General features: G+C 39.5%; 1 protein-coding gene across 1 annotated transcript in view; it reads left to right on the top strand.

The window, feature by feature from the left end:
* The window catches only part of LOC102933096 (macrophage mannose receptor 1), an 87,084-nt gene extending 70,894 nt beyond the window's left edge, over positions 1 to 16,190 (top strand). The window contains exons 26-30 of the mRNA XM_007058456.4: positions 2,104 to 2,253; positions 5,714 to 5,830; positions 8,737 to 8,904; positions 11,185 to 11,226; positions 11,620 to 16,190. Of these exons, the coding sequence (XP_007058518.2) occupies positions 2,104 to 2,253; positions 5,714 to 5,830; positions 8,737 to 8,904; positions 11,185 to 11,226; positions 11,620 to 11,870 (728 nt within the window). The 3' untranslated portion in view covers positions 11,871 to 16,190. The remainder of the gene's footprint in view (positions 1 to 2,103; positions 2,254 to 5,713; positions 5,831 to 8,736; positions 8,905 to 11,184; positions 11,227 to 11,619) is intronic.
* Positions 16,191 to 21,502: the final 5,312 nt, after the last annotated feature.

Below are 21,502 nucleotides of genomic sequence, written 5' to 3' on the forward strand. Positions count from 1 at the left end.
TTCGTGCATCTGGCACGTAAATATCTTGCAATGCTGGCTACAACAGTGCCATGAGAATGCCTGTTCTCATTTATCTCCTGCAAATGTAAAAAAACTTGTTTGTTTGAGCGATTGGCTGAACAAGATGTAGGACTGAGTGGATTTTCAGGCTCTAAAATTTTACTTTGTTTTATTTTTGAATGCAGCTTTTTTGTCCATATTTTGACATTTGTAAGTTCAACTTTCATGATAAAGAGATTGCACTGCAGTACTTGTATTAGGTGAATTGAAAAATACTATTTCTTTTGGGTTTTTTACAGTGGAAATACTTGTAATCAAAACTAAATATAAAGTGAGCATTGTACACTATGTTGTAATTGAAATCAATGTATTCAAAAATGTAGAAAACATCCAAAATATTTAAATAAATGGTATTCTATTATTGTTTAACAGTGCGATTAATCGCGATTAATTTTTTAATCGCTTGACGGCCCTAGTAAAAATAGAACTCTAGTTAAGAGAATTATTCACAAGATGTACAGAACATTAGATAAAAGCAAGAAAAAAGAGTCTGATAGTTTAGCAAGACACAAGACAGAAGCTGAATGTTAAGTCTCTTCCAGTGTTTACTTGAGGGAAGGAGCTTTGGTTCATTACTGAAAGTCTGGTTAGTATAAAACACACAGTAACATCATCTGCTGGAGTCTGGGACTTATTAATTTTTGAGTTATCCGAAGAAAAATAACTATTTTTCCTGTAAAATAATCTTCTGTTTCCTCATATCTTGTGGGCAAAAGAGTGTAGGCATTTAATATTGAAGTCATTTGACTTATTTTCAGTGTTATAGAGTAGTGCATTTTAAATATGGAATAATTGAATGCTCATTAAACACACTTTCCACAAGTTGAAGATCATCTTCCTTTGGCTAGATTAAGAACAACTAGTGTATTTTTAAATAGTTACGTTTTAATTGTGCAGTGTTGTTGTAGCCATGTCAGTCTCAGGATATTAGCGAGACAAGGTGGGTGAGGTAGTATTTTATTGGACCAACTTCTGTTGGTCTCAAAAGCTTATTTCTCTCACCAACAGAAGTTGGTCCAATAAAAGCTATTGCCTCACCCACCTGGTCTCTCTAATGTTTTAATTAGTTATTTTTTAATGGAAGTGACAAGCTAAACCCATCTGCAATACATCCCCTATTAAAGGTGAACAAAAACATTTTATTTAAAAAGATTCTAAAATCTATTCACAACCCTGTTCATCATCACAATGCAAAAGCATTATACTTTTGAACAAAATATTTGAAAATCCCCTTCCATTTTATTTACCTGCCAAACCTGGAAGGATTTTGTGTTTTCATCTTCGTAAATTAATAGCATTACAACTGCCTGAAAAGATAGTTTTCTCTCATGGCTCGATGATGATTGAAATGATAATAGCTATTGCCAGGGAAAACAGGAAAATCCTGAATTCAGGTCTTAGTAGATGAGTAAAATAAGAACAGATTTTCTTGACCCAGAATACTTGGTTTTAAAATATAAATGCATTCCTGATATTTAGGCTACATAATATATATTCTCCTATTTGTGTGAGATTTTAAACATTTTCTATTTACTGCAGTTTTTAAGTTAATCATTTTGGCCCTGCACTGTGCTGTCTTCATCTGCTCCTGAAACTCAGCCACTGATGTCAAATGAGCTGCTCTCTTGGTTCAAGAGTAGTATTGGTTTATGGCCTGATCTTACCAAATTTAGGCTCTAATTCAGCAAAGCACTTAACATGGGACTTAAACATGTTCTTAAGCCTGTTTAAGTGTTTGCTCAATAGGGATGGACTTATGAATGTGCCTAAAGATAAGCATGTGCTTAAGGGCTTCGCTGAATTAGGTGCTTAGATCATAAAATGCAACTGTAACACTAGTCATTCTCCAGTCTGAGATTTTTCCACTATGGTATAATAACAAGGAATACAGATTTTCAAAGATTATATTATGATTAAACAGCTGTTATGAGAGTTTCCTGGTGTCAAATTAGTATGTGCTAGTCATGGTAAAAGTGTGTGTGAGAGAAACCTGTTCATTAAAATGTTTTATTAATAACAAACTATGTCCCTTTTTTTAAACAGTTAAAGCCCCCACGGATCCTCCCCAGCTCCCCGGAAAGTGCCCGGAGACAGAACACAGATCATGGATCCCTTTCCGTGGTCACTGCTACTTCATTGAGTCTTCATCTACGAGAAACTGGGCCCAGGCCTCCTTAGAATGTCTTCGATTAGGTGAGTGTCCTTTCAAATTAGAGGTAAAATGCACACAAATCACACATCTATTTTTTTTAATACAGCACTATGAATGAATGTATCAGTGGCTATGAAAGTGCTAAGTATTAGCATAATTTAAAGACAAATTCCTTGTCTGCATTAATAATAAAATCTTTGTTTTTTTCAAATCTCATTTTACATCATTTATACTGTGGGCCTGATTTGCCACTAAAATACGTCAGTTATATGCCGATTGAATGAATAGAATTACAGAATCCTGACTGGGATAATGCACTGGGAAATTGAGACTCTTGTTTACCTTTTGTAATTTAGTTGTCTGGGGAAGTGAATCTTTATGTACAGTCAGTTTCAATGTCTGATTCTCATGTACTAGTTAAAACAGCTGTTGTATTTGAATTTCTAAAATTAAATTAATTCTTTGTTTTTGTTTTGTGGGTTTTTTAATCCTAGCATCCTGCTTATATCATGATTTGTACAATTTTTTTTTATTAAAACAAGTTTTTGCAAAAACTACTTCCTAGTGTCCCTTCGAAAACAGAAATACCCCCCAAATGCACAACTCTGGTTGTAGCATATTTTTATGGTTATGACAGGTGTCACCAGGCGGCCTACTTACACACAGTCTTCCAAGTTCTTTTTCTTAACATGAGAGCAAACGTTAAATCTTGGGACAACATACTGTATGTTGTTAGTTTGGTTATGCACTGTGACAAAGTTCCTCCTCTGCCTTGGTGGGTGCTGCACTTTCTGGTGGATTTGCTCGCCTCAGAGGTTCACAGCAGTCCTCAGTTTGGCTCCTTTTGTTAGTAGCACAAACCTGCTGTTTGCTCTGCTAACCTCATCACTGGCCAGCATGGGGAAAAGGAGGAGAACAATCCCCGCAGTCTCTGCTGGCCCACCTAATGGGTCAGGGGACAGGCCAGAGACCTTCCCCTCTGGTGGGGCCCACAGTCCAGGTCAACTCCTCTTATATCAAATAGGGAGTTGGAGGGTGGGGGCAATCCGGGCCTGCCCTCTACTCCAGGTTCCATCCCAGGGCCCGGTGGACTGCAGCTGTCTAGAAGTGTCTCCAGTAACAGCTGCGTGACAGCTACAACTCCCTGGGCTACTTCCCCATGGCCTCATCCCAACATCTTCTTTATCCTCACCACAGGACCTTCCTCCTGGTGTCTGATAATGCTTGTACTTCTCATTCCTCCAGCAGTGCGCCTACTCGCTCTTTCTCAGCTTCTTGCGTGTCTCTTGCTCCCAGCTCCTCACATGCACCTCACTAACTGAAGTGAGCTCCTTTTTAAAACCAGGTGCTCTGATTAGCCTGCCTGTCCTAATTGATTCTGGTAGCTTCTTAATTGGTTCCAAGTGTCCTAATTAGCCTGCCTTAATTGGTTCCAGCAACTTCCTGATTGTTTTGGAACAGCCCATTCTCTTACTCAGGGAAGAGGGACCTGCTTAATCTGGGGCTAATATATCTATCTACTATCACTCTCCTGTAGCCATCTGCGCTGACCCTGTCACAGCACGTTTCTGTCTAGAAGGAGCTGTGCAGACAGCAGGAAAAATTGTTCTCTGCCTTGATCTCTGACTGGAGTCAGTTCTTGATGCAGAGTTGCTACTTGGGAACTAGGCATTGGTGTTGGGCTGAAATTCCTGAAAGAAGGGATTTCCTGCCTGTTGTTTGTCCATCTATGTTCAAGAACTGGTCTACGTATAAATTAAACAATTACAATAGAATATACCCAGACTCCACATCACTGATTTCCCCCCTCCCCTCTTCTGGGAAGCCAACCTGCAAGGCTACAGACACTTGCTGCTGCTTGGTAGAGGGCTGTCAAAAGTACAAAAATGTATAGCCCCAAAATGATATAGATTTAATCATTTGTGTGATACACCTAAACTTTTCAAAGTCCGTTTCCTTTTCTGCATTTGTGAAAGTGTTTCCTGAGACTGCCTATAATAATTACTGCAGTATAGAAGACTAAAGATTCATGTGTTTTTATATTTGGGATAAAAAATTCACACTGTCACGCCTCACCCACTGGGCTTCCTATATTTATAATCACTCACCGCCCAATTGGTATCCTGTTAATTCCCCACAAATAGTGGGATTTGTCCTCAATTATAATTGCACCTATGTGAGGGCAGAATTGGGCCCTAAATCAGTAGTAGTACTAAGTGCCTTTATTTTCTGTGATTATATATTACTTCACCTTATTTCTACAATTATATTTTACCTGAGATAAACTTCTCCAAGAATGAGAGCGAAATCAAAAATAGTTAATTGGGGCACCATCACATCATGTCACATACTATCCACAGCCATTACTACACAGGTGATTCCTTGGTCCCAGCCACAAACTAAAAGAGAAAATGCACTTTATCAACCTTTAAAACATGCCAATCCTTACATCATTATGCTGCTGATTATCTTCCCTGGAATACTGTTGAACACAATGCCAGAATTCCTTGGCCCTGTCAGTACAACATGGAGAGTTAATAGCTGTAATGTAATGACTAGAGTTACAGGTAGATAATTAACAGGATACTAACTGGGTAGCGAGTGGCCAAAGATATGGAGCACAGAGGAGTGGGGAGGAACAATGCTGTATCCCCAAATATAAAGATATATGAATTTAACAAAGGCTGTGACACAGATGAGTTATATAGAGGTTTAGAAAACAATAAAATTATAAATGTGCTAGTTGTATCATATACAGGATGAAGTGTGTATTGTTTTGAGGCTACAGAATTGATATGCATATTCTAATATTTGACTGCAAAAATGATAAACTTCGTAAATCTCTTGGGCAAAATTAATCCAAACAATGTCACAAAATTTATCCAAGCAATGTCAGTCTCACAACCTAGTGCAAACTTTACTGGGAATTTCTAGTCAAATCGTTTTTGTGAACTCACAGCACAAGTTTTTCCAGATACTAGAAAATGGTGCAGGTTTTTAATCTATTTTAAAACCATGTATCTAACACCTGAAAGCACCTGACTCCCACAAAAGAAACACTAAGAATTACTGAGCAGCCATTCTATTGCCAGCTGCTATGAGTTTGAGACATATGTACGTAGCAATGCATGTATTCCAAAATCTTCAGATTTTGGCAATCTTAATCCTTCTATTATTGGCTTTCCACTCTTTTGTGTCTGTGCTGCAGTGCTTTTCTTTTACTGTCCCTAATTTCCAGTGCAAGGCCAAAGGAATATTCATTCTAAATCCACGCCACAGATGATTCATGTGCACTTACAAATTTCATATAATCTGTAGAAACAACCAGGATCTTTTAAAAAATAAATATTTTATACTCTCACAGGTGTAATGAGACTGAGAGGATAGTTGATTTAAAACTGTCACAACACTTGAAAAGACCAGAAAAGGCACTCTCAACAGGGGGAAATGTATTTCATTGTAAACTCATCTCCATAATGATTGTTTCCTGGTGTTTTGTAGGTGCCTCTTTGGTTTCGGTAGAAGATTTGGCTGAAGCCAACTTTCTGGCACACAACATAGAGCCACTTGAAGAAAAATCATCAACTTTTTGGACAGGAATGTACAGAAATGTGGATGGTAATTTTTTTTCCTGTAATACGTATTTCCAAATGAATATTTGTCATAAAGATACACTAAGTGTCAAATATTTCACATTACACTTTGGTGTAAGACATAAACAGATAAAGCAGGAAAGAAGATATTTTATATATTTTACCTACTGTTGTAGGAATGAAGATCATAGGTATGACCAGTCACTTGATTGTAATAAAGTGGGTTGGAGGGCAAAGTCACTGTAACTGGTAAGCTATAAATGAAGAAATAAGTATCAAGAGTCCTTTCTCGAACAAGGGGTCAGGGTGGGGGAGGCTCTGGACAGAACCAGGAACTGACAGAGTGAACATACGGCTCTTTGGACTGTGTGAGAGTTGAGCACTGGTGAAAGTAGGTTGCCTTAGTTGTTCAACTAATATAAAAATAATCCATTAAATGAATGTACGGCTAAATGTTGGCCTCTTACTTTATCTTTAAATTAAAAGGTAGCTCAATCTAATCCCCACACAGAGTCAAAACTCCAGTTTAACTTTGGCAGTCGAAGACCAGAAGCAGATCCATCAGGACGGCTCCTACCTTTTTTACTCCAGAAAGTCTAAAACATGATTCTCGTGGCCAACTGGGGTGACGATGCATCTGGTTCAAGCAGCTAGTGACCCTCAGAGCACAAATGCAGCATCTTGGGGCCAGAGTTACTGAATCGGAGTAGCATTAAGAGATTAAATTATTTATAGAGATAACAGGCTTACCTACAACTGGCTGTCTTGATCTTCCAGTTGAGGGAGTTGGTCTCATGATAGGTGGAAACCAACCTCACTGGAGCAACAAACTCTTTTGCTTGTGACCTATTTTCCAAAGAAGGTATAGGAGGCCTATCATTCCTTAGATGCTAAAGAGGTTACCCCTGGAAGGCAGAAGGGGTTACAATCATTAGACATGGCTGTAGTGACTGAATCTTCTCTCATTAGAAACATTGATACTCTAGCTGAGTGTGTGAGGATTGTCTGGGTATTTGCCTAACAGACTCAAAGATGGCGAATTTCAGGAGGCATCTAGACAGACCCTCTTCTGAGTGCTACATTGGACCCCATAGTCATGGTAGACGTTGGTACCAGTGATCAAGAGCAGTGGATACTACAAATCCTGGAAGCTAAATTTAGAGGACTAGGAAAAGGCCTAAATTGAGGACCTTTGAGGGGCTTTCTCTGAAATACTTGCAGTTCCGTGTGCAGGGCCAGCTTGATAGGAGAAATGTTAGAGTCTCACTGTCTCACTGTGCAGGTGAGGAGATGTTTAAATGTATTAGACACTGGAGAACACTCTGAGGAAGGGAAAGCCTATATAGAATGGATAGGCTCCACCTGCCGCAAAGCAGAATACTGGACTGCTGGCGCAGAAAACGGATGAGGTTTTGGGGGGATTATTTTAAGAGGGAAGTAGGGGGCATCTGAAATCTGAGGAGCACTCAACTCAGACAAAGATATCTTCTAGGGATGTCTGTAACTGAAAAGCATTTCTTTATCCAGCAAAGGATAGGGCAAGAAATACAGCCTAATTGGCGGAGGGAAAGAATGAGCTCATAGAGATAAGTTCCAGAAAAGTAACAGGCATCAGACTAAGGAGCTAAGGAAAAAAACGGATACCCTGAGAAAAATTAAAAAACGATGTAAGAGGCATAAATGCAAAAATAGAAGATCAACATAGAGTTCTTGGCAATGGAAGACATATAACTAGACCTGGGTAAGAGCCAGATTTTCCGTTGTGTGGGAAATTTGGCAATTTTGAATTTTTTTTTCTTTTCCTAAACTGAATGAAAACAAAAAAAAGTAGACATTTCCTGTGAAACAAAATGCCCCCTCTCCAATGTTTGAGGTTGATCAGTATGTTTTGTTCTGTTTTTGACTGTTCTTAGCCTTCATATATAAAAATGAATTTCATTTTGAAAAGTCACTATGAGGAGGAAGATCAGAGTGTAGTAAAAAGGAATAATAGGTTGTAAACTGGTCAGTCATGAAAAAAAAGGTTTAGAGAAGTAATTGCTTGACATCTTAAGTGACTGATTGCATCTTAAAGCACTTCATTCTAGAGCACAAAGAAGGAGGCTATTCTTGCTTTACGCTTAAGAAACACACAGGAGCTGATTCAAGAACTAACTATACTAAATAGTGACTATAATTAAGTTTATCATATTCAGGGAAATAAATGTACCAAAATCTAGCACAGTGACGCCAAGCGGGGGATTTCAAAGAAATGAGGAAGCTGGTTATAAAACCTTCAGTTCAAAAGTTAGGAAATCTGTAGACTCAGCATGAAAGTTATTTAAACACTATTTAAGGGCAATGAAAGAGGCATATCTGTAATGAAAAGGAAACAGCAAGGCAAACAAACAAGAAGTCCCAGTATGGCTAAATAACAAAGTTTAAGAGGTTTATTCAAGTAAACAGATAATCTGTCAGAAAATGGAAATTCAGGCCTGCTGAAGCCAATAGAAGGGAACATAAACTATGGCAAGTAAAATGAAAAATGGAAATTAGAAAGGTTATGTGGGATTTTGATGAGTAAATAATCATAAAATAAATAACTTGTAAATCACAGAAGATAAGGACATTTCAGAGAAGCTAAATGATTTCTTTCCATCAGTCATCACCACAATAAGAATAACTAAACAAAATAATAAAACAGAGGATGTTACGAGGGATACCTTCCCTGAGTCTGCTTTTCTCAAGTAATCTATGAAAGTCGTGACAGGTTGAGGCTTTGAGATCTTCACACCTCTCTAATGGACATACCTCTTTTGGGGGGGCATTTTTCAAAAAGTATAGAAATGTGAAATTCTCTGAAGTGCCCTTGAATTTTTTATTCTGGTTGTCAAAAAGTGAATGACTATTAAACAACAGCTTAATGTTCAGTGTATTTCTAATTAACACTAGGACAGTGGTTGTGGCTAGACAACACTGCAGTGGATTTTGTCAACTGGAATGTCGGAGAACCCTCAAGTCAACAAAATGAGCACTGTGTTGAAATGTATGCAAACTCTGGGTACTGGAATAATATTTATTGTTCTTCCTACAAAGGATATGTTTGTAAAAAACCAAAAAGTAAGTGATGAGTTTAATGTATTGTGTTTATGGATTTGTTTAGCTAGTAATGTTTATAGTATGCATGCTCTTAATAGATATGTGCTGCGTAGGGTACATTTGTGATAGATATCCTTTGTGGTTTTATACACAATACAGAATTCACACATATACAGTATGAAAGGAAAGGGTCACGCTGTCGAAAAGTAGGTGCATTCAAAAAATGGACAGCCAAGCTCTGTTTCCGAAAATGCATGCCTGCAAATCAGGAAATTTCTCCTTATACTTGCAGAATTGCCCGTAGAGTTACAATAATTGTGTGTGTGCAATTGCATGGGCGCTGTTAGGGTTGCATTTTTTGCGCACAGAATTTGATCCATTCCTGAAAATTTTGTTCTCATGAAAAAATGCTTATATCTTAACCTAAAGCTATTAGGTATGTGTTTCTCTCTCATACACACACGCGTGCGCGCATTCAACACTCTTTGCTGCTGCTTATATCAAATGAATATTCATTAGTTTCACTTCTTAGAATTGCAATATTCTTTCCTGAAGCATGTTAGGGGAAGATGAGTGAACTGGAAAAGGAAAAATTGATCACGGAAAAGCAAATAGCATTGGGCTAAGCGTACAAAATTTAGAAAGTCCTTGAAATAATGGAATGTGCAAACTCAGGAACAAATCAGAAGCAAGCCTGTCTTGTGGGCTCGAGTACATATACTCCAGTACCGCGGTGTCACTGGTAGTGTTTAGAAAGCTCTGTGCTTTACCATTTCCACCTCTTGGGTGTCAATATTTATTTTCTTCATCCTACTTTGTGAAGATGGTGCCCGTTGCCCTATTAAGAATGGCTGCACAAATTAAAGTAACATGAGTACTACCTGGAAAATTCACCCATTATTTAAATGGAATCTTTTTTTTGAGAAGCCAGACTCTTGAATTAACTTATTTTGTATCATTTCTGTACATCTCCAAGTGACCTGATTTTGTTATGAAGCAGAAATACCATGAACAATGTTATCTTTGCTGTCCTTCTGATGCAGGTCAACCAGGAAGCAATGGACATTTCATAAGCAATGCCTATTTTTGCAACATTTCCTGCTCAATTCAATTTTTCAAGCAGACAAATTCAGCTGAATCATTAGAGATTTGCCGTGACCAATCCTACCTCCCAAAGGTGCAAAAGGAGCCGAGAATGTGGCGAGAGCATTTCTCCCACATTGCATTGTAACTGCAAGTTTCTTGTGAACATGCACCAACTGTTGCAAAATGCATTCCGTATTTGAAATGTGCCTAGTTCCTCTATACGAAATGAGGGAAATCCCATTATTCTTTTATAGAAAGCTGCTCCTGAGTACACAATCATCTGACTTTCTCCTGACTGCTGATGAAAGGTGTTTTTTATATTATACAAACAGCCTTGCAAAATTGTCACAAAAATGTAACAGACCATCCACAAAATCTACTCACCTGTACTTCAGTGTGATGATTAACAATAGAAAAACAAATGATATTTTATTTACCTATCAAAAATAAATAATAACCTTAGGTGGGTGAATAAGTGGAATTTTGCAAGGCTGTGATAATTCTCCATTTTACAGTACAGAGAATTAATATAAACTGTCAGCATGTTAAATTTAAGCCTGCTTTTTCTTGAAGAGGCTGTACAACATAGATCTATAACTGCAGTCTTCCTGTAACTGAATATTTTCCATTGCACATGTTTACATAATTTCTACCCAGATTATTGAAAACCCTGGAAATATTTCCATTCTGTATATGCAGTTGAACTTTATTTGATAAATAAGCAAAAAATATTGGGGTGTTAAAACTAATACAAAGATGTCACATAGGACCCAATCCTGCAAACATTTACTGCCAGGCCTAGTCCTTACTGTGACTTCTTTAGAATAGTAATCGCTGTGCCCAGTTGTAATCATATGCAGGATTAGGCTTATAGGCCACATTCCTACAAGCTGCTCTGTGAAGTGAACTGCTGCGTATGCAGCACTCCATGGACTTCACTGTAGCTCTGCACTGGTGCAGGGGTCTGTCAGTGTGGAGCTCACAGCAGAATCGTTTCAGCTTCATTGAGTGGTTTGTAACTACATTAGATTCATTTATCACATGTTGCTACTGATAAAAATATTGTATTTATTCAATACCAGAAAGTCCATGGCCCTGTTTAGGCAAAAAATTGTCATTTTTACAGTATATACTAGTATGTGTTAATGTACAATTTTCAGTATATAATAAAGACTTTTAAAGATCCTGAGTAACTGTTTTTCTTCTGTTTTAAAGCTGTTGATGTGCAATCAACTGAGAAGCCCCCAGACAAGAAAGGTAGGGTTACTTTCTTTCAAATAAATGAAGAAAAAGCCCAAATAAAAGCATTAGTATATATTATACCAGATTGTCATATTTTATATTATAATGTCACATATATTTTTAGATGTTAAATGGCCATCAAATGCATTTCCTCGATAATAAAACATCCATAATACTCCATTTATGTCCAAATGCAGAACTCTTCCCTAAAGTTGGATTGAAATGTTGTGTTAAGCTTTATTCATATGCTTTCTGATTTTGCCTTCTGCATTGTCAGTCACTAATTATCCGGAGATGGTAAAGCATTCATGCATAAGAATAAACTACTATTTCTAAGTACAGGATTGTGTTCTATAATCAGATGCCAAGTACGTGATTTCTAGTTAACTGCTTTGCATTCGTTTACAGCAGTGAAAAAGGAGGAGAAGATTCCTGAACCTAGTCACAGCAAAACTGGGATTGTAATTATTGTGGTGATCCTTATCCTAGCAGGAGTTGGCCTTGCAGGCTATTTCTTCTACAGGAAAAGAAAGAACCACATGTCAACAAATGACAGCTTTGAGAACAACCTGTATTTTAATACTGACGCAGTTCCTGGAACTAGTGACACAAAGGATCTTGTGGCCAACATTGAGCGAAATGAACATGCTACTCTCTAGTCTGATAAATTAAAGATGGGCCTTGTTTTAATAAAATTATGCAACTGGGTTACCTGAAGGTTTAGGACAAAGCTATTTTCTCCTGTGCAAACCCTGTAGCAGTCACTTTTTCAGTGTCTGCATATTTTTTTTACGTACTAGCAGCAGCAATTACTTCATTTCATAATCATTCTATAGTTGTATAAGATTCCAGAACTACTTTAACAAGAGCATTTCTTATGAAAAATATAGCGCTGACTAATTATGAAATGGAACAAATGGATACACTTAAAAGAATGAAAATGAAACACAAGCCACTGTGAATAAGCCTTCAAAGCATTTGTTTCTTCACCATGCCTGCATCACCCTCATGAGTGTCGGGCTTCACATCAATGCAGTCTCTCCAAACTGCTCAGCAAGCACTTGTCTCATTCTGTTAATAATGCACATATTCCTGGAAACCTCACTACAAGGGTTTGGCACTGGGTAGCTGATGGCACTGTATTTGAATACATCCCATTTAAAAAAATGCTCTATATGGCATAATTTCAGTTCCTGTAATCTCAGACAATATACAGAGCCAAATACGCAGTTCCCCTCCATCTCACATCCACTCAGGGGCTACCCATAATCGGAGTGCAGGCCTCTGGAGTCCAAGCAATGTGACTGGCAGACACTACCAGCACCTCTTACTGGCCACAGAAGGGGTTTGTCTGGGTAGCATGATGATGAGACCTTGGCAACACCTTTCTGCGTACCAGCATAGGTGTCATTGGTTGGAGGATACTGGCTATGCATATTCTAAAGATGCATTAGCAATGGACAACTCTCATGATGCTCCTCTTGAAACACTGCCACTTAGATACTCTTTCTCCATAATACAGCGTAGCCTTGTAAGAGAGATCTTGGCCTATACAATGCAATAATTTTGCTAATGCACCTGTCATCCCTATTGCTCTAGCAGATCAGCTGTTTCTTTCTATAATGTTTTAAGAGTGAAATATTTCAGAAACTTTAGCTTCCCAAACAGTCATTTTATAATCTGATTTTTGTATATCTTGTAAAATGTAAATCATGTGTGCATTACATTTTTTTTCCTCACACAGATATGAATGTGTGAAAGGAAAATTTAAATGTTTCCTTCATTTATGCATTCAACTTTAGTTCTGTGAAATAAACAATAACAGACTGTGACTTTTTAATAGTTTTGCATTTTTAGAGTACGTAACTCACTATTCACATTGAAACCAGTAGGAAAAATAAAGAGTTATTCTCTAACTAATACTGACCTGGAGCAATACCAGCTTGTGTTGTGATCAAGTAATATTAGTGCGCAAGGCAACAGTAAATAAGAGGCAACATCCAGCCACCAAAGCAGAAAAAGAAAATGGATATGCCAACAATTTTTGTTTATCTTGCGTGCATATTTCATTGTGGCCTACTGGGTGGCTCCCTGAGACCTTTGGTGTTGTGTCCAGTCCTCAAATTGTCATATTTCTAACAATCTTATTGCTTATTTCACCTTTCCATAGTTCTTCCCTCTTTCAGAACAAGAGAGCTCTTAGAAGTTGCAGAAAGGCCCTTTTCCAAGTAGTGTCAGGAGTCCTACAGGGAAGGAGACCTGAAGAGAGAAACCTGTACTCTAAGAAGTTAATTTGGAGTGAGCATTTTACTAGAGAAACATAGGCCTCTCCTGCTAGAGCCTGATTCAAAGCCACCTGATGTCAATGAGGGTCTTTTCCACTGACTTCAATGAACTTTGGATCAGACTCATGGAGAGCAAGTCTACCATGGAAAAGGTGGTACCAGCCAGAAGAGATTTGAAAGGGATAATAGGAGCAGGAAAAGAAACAAGGCCATCTTTATTTTTATTGTAGTAACATCCAGAGGCCCCCATCAAAATCTGGGACTCATTGTACTACCTGCTGTACTGCAACAAAGGTAGACAAGATCTCTGTCTGATTTGAACCAAGCCACAAAAAATGAAAGTGTCAATAAGAGAGAAGGAAGGAGAAGAGGATAAGGAGGGAATTAGCTTCTGTTTCTGAGCGCTCTGAACGTAATCCCCACATAGAGTGAATTAGAATATACATGGAGTTGACAAAAGGAGGGATACGTTTAGCAAGATTTGTATCCAGAAAAAATGGTTACATGCTCCTAACCACCAGTGAAATTCACCCCATGCAGAGGGCCTGCAGAAGGTCTATGAGCATTTGTGTCCCATCTGAGCCCTCAAGATAGTGCTTTTATCTGAAGTGCTGATGAAAAAGGCATGTTTGGCTATAGTTACTACCGTAGTATCAGGTTTGGGTCTAACAATACTGATTGTATCATGCCACTATATAAATCAGTGGTACATGTTGATGTAGAATATTGTGTTCTGTTCTGGTCACCTCATCTCTAAAATGATATAGCAAAAATAGAGGAGGTTCAGTGAAAAATAATGTAAATCACTCCATTTGAAGACAGATTGAAAACTCTGGATTGTTCTCCCTAGAGAGAGGATGAATGAGAGAGGTCATGGTAAAGATACACAAGATGATAAACTTTGAAGAGAAGGCATATCAGGATCTTCTGTTCACACAATCACTATACCAGGACAAGGGGGCATTCAATGAAACAGCAAATTTAAACAGGAATACTTTTTCACACAACACCAGTGTCACAAGATATGATCAAGGCTGAGATTAGCAGGATTCCAAAAGGGCTGGATATTTATAAAGACAAAAATATCCATATTCCATCATTATAATAGTATGTAAAAAGACGAGCTTTGGGAAGGCTATAAACCAGTGGTGGGCAACCTGTGGCCACTTGTATGAGCCAGCCAGCAAGAAAGGGGGAGTAGGCAAATAAGGCCAGAACAAAGACTTGCTGCAGTGAGGGGAGAGCAGCTTGTCTTTGCAAGTTAGAAAGACAACCTTTAGCCTGCCCTGAAGGACTACAGCCAAAGGATTGATTTGGGATGTAAGCACACAGCCAGCAAAGGGAGATCAAGCACAGACAGTGCACGGTAAAGAAAAAAATAAAAAATTTCCCTGTGGAAGAGAAGACTGCGGGGAGGGTGTGAAGTTCTAAAGGAGAGAAATGAAATGGCAACCTTTGTGAGCAATATTAGTGAATTTGATGAAAACCAAAAATCATGGGTGGTACCTCAAACGTTTTGAGCAATGTGTAGCTTGAAATTCTGTTCTCGACAGACGACTTTCAACCGTGCTAACAGTGATGGGTCCAAAGGCATGTGTACTGCTCCACGACGTATGGACTCCAACTGTGCCTGGAGCTCCCACATATGCAGCAGTTACTGCAGCAATGCAGGGACATTTTTCTCCTACCCCATTGATGACAGCAGACCAATATCACTGCCCTGAGAGACATCAGGGAAGTGGAGAGTCAGTAGCACAGTTCATTGCTGCTCTAAGGAAGTTACCAGAACATTGAGCAATGCCCTGCGTGACTAATGAGTCTCTGAATTACACAGTGACCAGATCTGGAAAAAGTTACTGCTGTATCAATTCTTTCATTCAAGAAGACTTTGAGGTAGCTATTGCCATGGAAACTGCAGAGAATAAATGGACACAAATCTGACATCAAGAATTATAACATTCAAAAACCAGTAGAACACTTCAACCTGCCTGGACACTCAATAACAGACTTAAAAGTGGCAATTCTTCAACAAAAACACCTTCAGAAACAGACTCCAATGTGAAACTGCAGAACTGGAATTAATTTGCAAACTGGATACCATCAAATTAGGTCTGAATAAAGACTGGGAGTGAATGGGTCACTACAAAAACTAATTTCCCCCTGCTGATATTCACACCTTCTTGTTAACTGTTTGAAATGGGCCACCTTGATTACACTGGCCTTATTAGCTCTACAAAAGTGATTTCCACTCCTTCGTGTTAGCTGTTGAGAATAGCCCACTTCCACCTTAATTGAATGGGCTCATTAGCACTGACCCCCCACTTGGTAAGGCAACTCCCGTCTTTTCATATGCTGTGTATTTATACCTCTCTACTGTATTTTCCACTCCATGCAAGTGGGTTTTAGCCCACGTAAGCTTATGCCCAAATAAATTTGTTAGCCTCTAAGGTGCCTCAAGGACTCCTCGTTTTTGCTAATACAGGCTAACACGGCTACCCTTCTGAAACCTGGAATTCAGTGTGACATAAGAAGCTCACCTCCTGAATCAGTGAGACAGAGGACCATGGGAATGTAAGGAATTTCTATGTGGCTGTTGTGCACAAACTATGCATGCTGAGAAGGATTACTTGACAGGCCAAGTCATTTGCAGGAAGTGCCAGAAGAAAGGACACATCACTGTGACTTGTCATACAGCTTGTCATAAAAATAAAGGGAAAGGTAACCACTTTTCTGTATACAGTGCTATAAAATCCCTCCTGGCCAGAGGCAAAATCCTTTCACCTGTAAAGGGTTAAGAAGCTAAGGTAACCCTGCTAGCACCTGACCCAAAATGGCCAATGAGGGGACAAGATTCTTTCAAATCTGGAGAGGGGGGGGGAACAAAGGGTTTGGTCTGTCTGTGTGATGCACTTGCTGGGAACAGATCAGGAATGCAAGCCTTACAACTCCTGTAAAGTTAGTAAGTAATCTAGCTAGAAAATGCGTTAGAGTTTCTTTTGTTTAATGGTTTGTAAAATAAGCTGTGCTGGAGGGAATGTATATTCCTGTTTTTGTGTCTTTTTGTAACTTAAGGTTTTGCCTAGAGGGATTCTCTGTGTTTTGAATCTGATTACCCTGTAAGGTATTTACCATCCTGATTTTACAGAGGTGATTCTTTTACCTTTTCTTTAATTAAAATTCTTCTTTTAAGAATCTGATTGATTTTTTCCTTGTTCTTAAGATCCAAGGGTTTGGGTCTATGTTAACCTGTACCAATTGGTGAGGATTATTATCAAGCCTTCCCCAGGAAAGGGGTGTAAGGCTTGGGGGGGGGGGGATATTTTGGGGAAAGACGTCTCCAAGTGGTCTCTTTCCCTGTTCTTTGTTTAAAATGCTTGGTGGTGGCAGCATGCTGTTCAAGGCCAAGGCAAAGTTTGTACCTTGGAGAAGTTTTTAACCTAAGCTGGTAAGAATAAGATGGGGGTCTTTCATGCAGGTCCCCACATCTGTACCCTAGAGTTCAGAGTGGGGAAGGAACCTTGACACAGCTCAACAACCAGTAACACAGGGTAACTATAAATCCAAGAAGACGCCTATGAAGACTGAACCTAAGAAAGGATGGAAGTTGGGAATCTATAATGCAGAGAGAGATGAGTTCTAGTGACACTGATCAAGACCTAGAACTGCATATGTTAGAAGCTGGAGTCATACATGGCATCTGGCTTACAGCCTTGATCGAGGGAGTTCCTACAAGAATGGAGACTGATGTTGGAGCAGCTGTCCCACTGATTTCTGCATCTCCTATCACCAGACTTTGTCATAAGTTCCCCTGGAAGAAAATTCCACAGTTATGAAGACTTATATTGCAGGAAAGTTCATCTTAATGGACAATCAGTCATTTTACCCCTACATGTGATTGAAGGAAAGTATCCACCATTATTTGGCAGAACTTGGCTTGAGAAGCATTTGGACTGAGGTGATCACAAAAACACTTCAAAACCTTTAAGAAATACTGGACATACTCTCCAAAGCTTTTGAAAAAGAGCTTGGACAGATAAGCAACATGTCAGTGAAGATCACTGTTAAATCTGACAGGCAGCCAAAAGTTTGCAAGTTGTGCCTTATCCTCTGAAGCCTCAGGTGGAAGCTGATTTGGACAATTCGTGAAAATTGGAGTCTTGTCACTGATTTCACACTGGGAATGGGCTACACCCATCATGCCAGTGATCAAGAAGGATAGCTCTGTCCAAATTTGTGGAGATTTCTAAGTGATGCTGACTCCGGTTTTATGTGCAGACCAGTATCCACCATCTCATGTTGAGGATTTGTTTGCTAGTCTTAATGGAGAGTCAAGGTGAGTAAGATAATGTATTTTATTGCACCAACAGACAGGCCAATAAAAGATATTACCTCACTCACCTTTTCTCTTTAATATCCTGGGACCAACATGGCTACAACAACACTATGAACAACTCTTAGTGGAAGATAGTGTTTCTTTAAATTGGATGTGCTCAGTGCATGCCTACAAATGAAGATTGACCTGGCCTCTTGTACGTATCTCACAATTAACACACAAAAAAGGCTTATTTTGCTACAACATGTTGCCTTTTGGTATCACTCTGAGCACCTGCCCTGTTGCAGAGAGCCATGGATGAGATCCTGAATGGAATTAACACCATTCATTTGGATGACATCCTTGTTACAGGAAAGCATCAAGAGGATCATCTTCAACATTTGAATGCTGTCTTGCAAAGTTTTGAAGACCATGGGCTAGGAGTATGTCAAGACAAATGTGAATTCTTCTTTGAGTGCTTGCTCATATCCATTCCCATGTAGGCATGTGTGCCACATGCATAGTCACATGAGTTATCTGTGAATTAAGGTTGTATCATATGGGAAATGTGGGTGATCATTTCAAAATCACTTCAGTCTCTTGTCCTGGAAACTCTTCATGAAGATCATTGTAAAGATGAAGGCCCTAGCCCGGAGACACATCTGGTGGCCAGGGATCCATGAAGACATTGAGAGGAAGGCAAAGTGCTGTACCATGTCCCCAAATTCAGCATGACCCTGGTCCGGCTTCTGACTCTTGGTTATGGCCTCAGGCTCTTTGCACACACATTCATTAGAAGGTTATATAGGATGTATATAGTGGGGCTACTCAAGGAGAACACGGGTTTAAAAAGCCTGCTTCTAAGCGACCAGAGGAGCTAGCAAACAGGAACAGCTAACAGGGGAGTTTTGCGAGGGATTTCTCCAGGTGAATGACGAGTGACTATGTGACTCTTGGGGTGAGTTTGTTGTCTGTAGTGTGTGTGTTTGTGTTGGTTGTATGCTTGGTGCTTGACTGAAGTACATAGTGTGATCTGTTTGTTTGGAGGACTATGTGCTGAGCCTAGCAGCCTGCGAGGCAAGGGTGACAGCTTCTTAATGAGGCTTTGATCCCCAAGCCCTTTAGCATCCATCAGCCAAGGGGTGGGGCTACCCAGGGAGAACAGGAGTTTAAAAAGCCCACTCCTAAGTGAGCAGAGGAGCTAGCAAACAGGAGCAGCTAACAGCGAGTTTAGAAGGGGAGTGAGGAGGGGGGCTAGATACACTTCATTAATATTCTTTAAATTTAAGGCAATAAACACCCCCTAATAAAAACAAACAACAATAAAGAAAGAGCTGCAGGAGTAAAAAGATAATGCAGATGTAGGCAGAAGTCTAGCAACAGAGTGGGGGCTATCCAGTTCATTGCACTGAATGCAGCATGTATGATTACCTGCCTTATGGATTTGTGTGCATTTGGTGCAAGGAGCTTCTGGCCCTCAGAGACTGTGTATGGGCTTTGGAGATGAGTGGCTGAACTGGAGGAGCTAAGGGAGACAGAGAGGTCCCTAGATAAGATGTTCAGGGACACTGTAGAATGGTCCCACCCCTGGTCTGACAGCCTCTGTGCTGTTGAGGTGTCTCAGGGAAGGAGAACATCCAAATGGAGCAGAGGGAAACAATCCCATAGTTGGGACCCTCCTTCCAGAGGATGCCATGGTATCCTCTCTCACTGAGGATACCTCCCTGTGGGAGGGAACTCCAGTTATTAGGAAGAGACAGATAATAGTAATGGGGGATTTTATCATTAGAAACATAGCTGGGTTTGCGATGACCGGGAGAAGTGCATGGTGACTTGCCTGCCTGATGCGAAGGTTGCAGATCTCTCAAAACATCTGGACAGACTTACGTGTAATGCTGGGAAAGAGCTGGTAGTCGTGGTACATGTAGCCATTGATGACAAAGGAAGGATAAGAGGGAGGTCTTGGAGGCCAAGTTTAGGCTGCTATGTAAGAGATTAAAGTCCAGGACATCATGGTAGCATTCTCTGAAATACTTCCAGTTTTACACGCAGGGCCAGTCGACAGGCAGAACTGCAGGTGCTCAGTGCATGGATGAGATGATGGTGTATGGAGGGGGGGTTTAGACTTACTGTATTAGGAACAGGGAAACTTTTGGGAAAGGGGGAGCCTATACAGGAAGGATGGGCTACACCTAAACCAAAATGGAGCCAGATTGCTGGCACTTAAAATGTAAAAGGTCATAGAGCAGTTTTTAAACTAGGGACGGGAAAGCCAACAGGTGCAGAGGAGCACATAGTTTGGACAGAGATATCCCTTAAGGGAAAATCTATTAATGGAGATTCTCTATGTCCTACTAAGGAGGAGAGGATGGAAGATGATAAAATATGTGTAGGAAGTGATGAGAAACAGTTAAATGAAAAAGAGTTCCGTTCAATTACATCATGTAATGGGAGATAAAATATTGTCACTTTTTAGCTAAGTGCATATATACATTAAAAGATACAGTGTAAAAAGTGAAATCCCTTGAAGTTGCATGGAAGCTTTTTAAAGATAACAAAATAGAGGCTCAATTTAAATGTATACCCAAAATTAAAAAACATTGTAAAAGGAACAAAAAAAATGTCGCCATGGCTAAATCGCAAAGTAAAAGAAGCAGTGAGAGGCAAGAAGGCATTCTTTTAAAAGTGGAAGTTAAACCCTATTGAGGAAAATAGACAGGAACATAAACTCTGGCAAAGTTTAAAAATGTAATTAGGCCAAAAAAGAATTTAAAGAACAGCTAACCAAAGACTCAAAAACGAATAGCAAAAAATTGTTTTAAGTAAATCAGAAGCAGGAAGCTTGCTAAACATCCAGTGGGGTCACTAGATGATTGAGATGCTAAAGGAGTACTCAAGGATGATAAGGCCATTGCAGAGAAACTAAATGAATTCTTTGCATGGGTCTTCACCAGTGAAGATGTGAGGAAGATTCCCCGATTTAAGCCATTCTTTTTAGGTGACAAATCTGAGGAACTGTCTCAGATGGAGTAAAGACAACCCAGGAAATTATAGACCAGTCAGCTTAATTTTGGTACCTGAAAAGATAATGGAGCAAATAATTAAACAATCAATTTGTAAGCACCTAGAAGAAAATAAGGTGATAATTAACAGTCAACACGGATTTGTCAAAATGAAATCATGTCAAACCAACCTAATATTCTTCTTTGGTAAGGTAACATGCCTTGTAGTTAGGGGGAAGCAGTAGATGTGGTATATCTCAGCTTTAAATCTTTTGATACTGTCTTACATGACCACTTCTTAAACAAACTAGAGAAATATAGCCTAGGCCAGTGGTGGGCAGCCTGTGGGGCGCACGCAGCCCATCAGGGTAATCCGCTGGCGGGCCGTTAGACAGTTTGTTTACATTTGCATGGTTGCCCACACCTCCCAGTGGCCGTGGTTCACCCAAGTGGTGCAGGTACGGCAGATTGGGGTTAATTGAGCCCAGGGGAGTTCTTTAATCCACTTTTAACTAGGGCTAGGAGCAGTTGTGCCACAAGGACTTTATGTGGAAAACTGTCCACTAGAACCTGGTCTGAGATCACTGACTGAGATCATTTCCTCTAGGCCACAAAACATCAGTCAAGTGATGATACACAGCTGTATCTATGTTTAATGCATTGCCACATTCTTGCAAATTTGTATTTAATCT

The sequence above is a fragment of the Chelonia mydas genome, chromosome 2, assembly GCF_015237465.2.
Source record: "Chelonia mydas isolate rCheMyd1 chromosome 2, rCheMyd1.pri.v2, whole genome shotgun sequence".
NCBI classification, from domain to species: Eukaryota; Metazoa; Chordata; order Testudines; family Cheloniidae; genus Chelonia; species Chelonia mydas.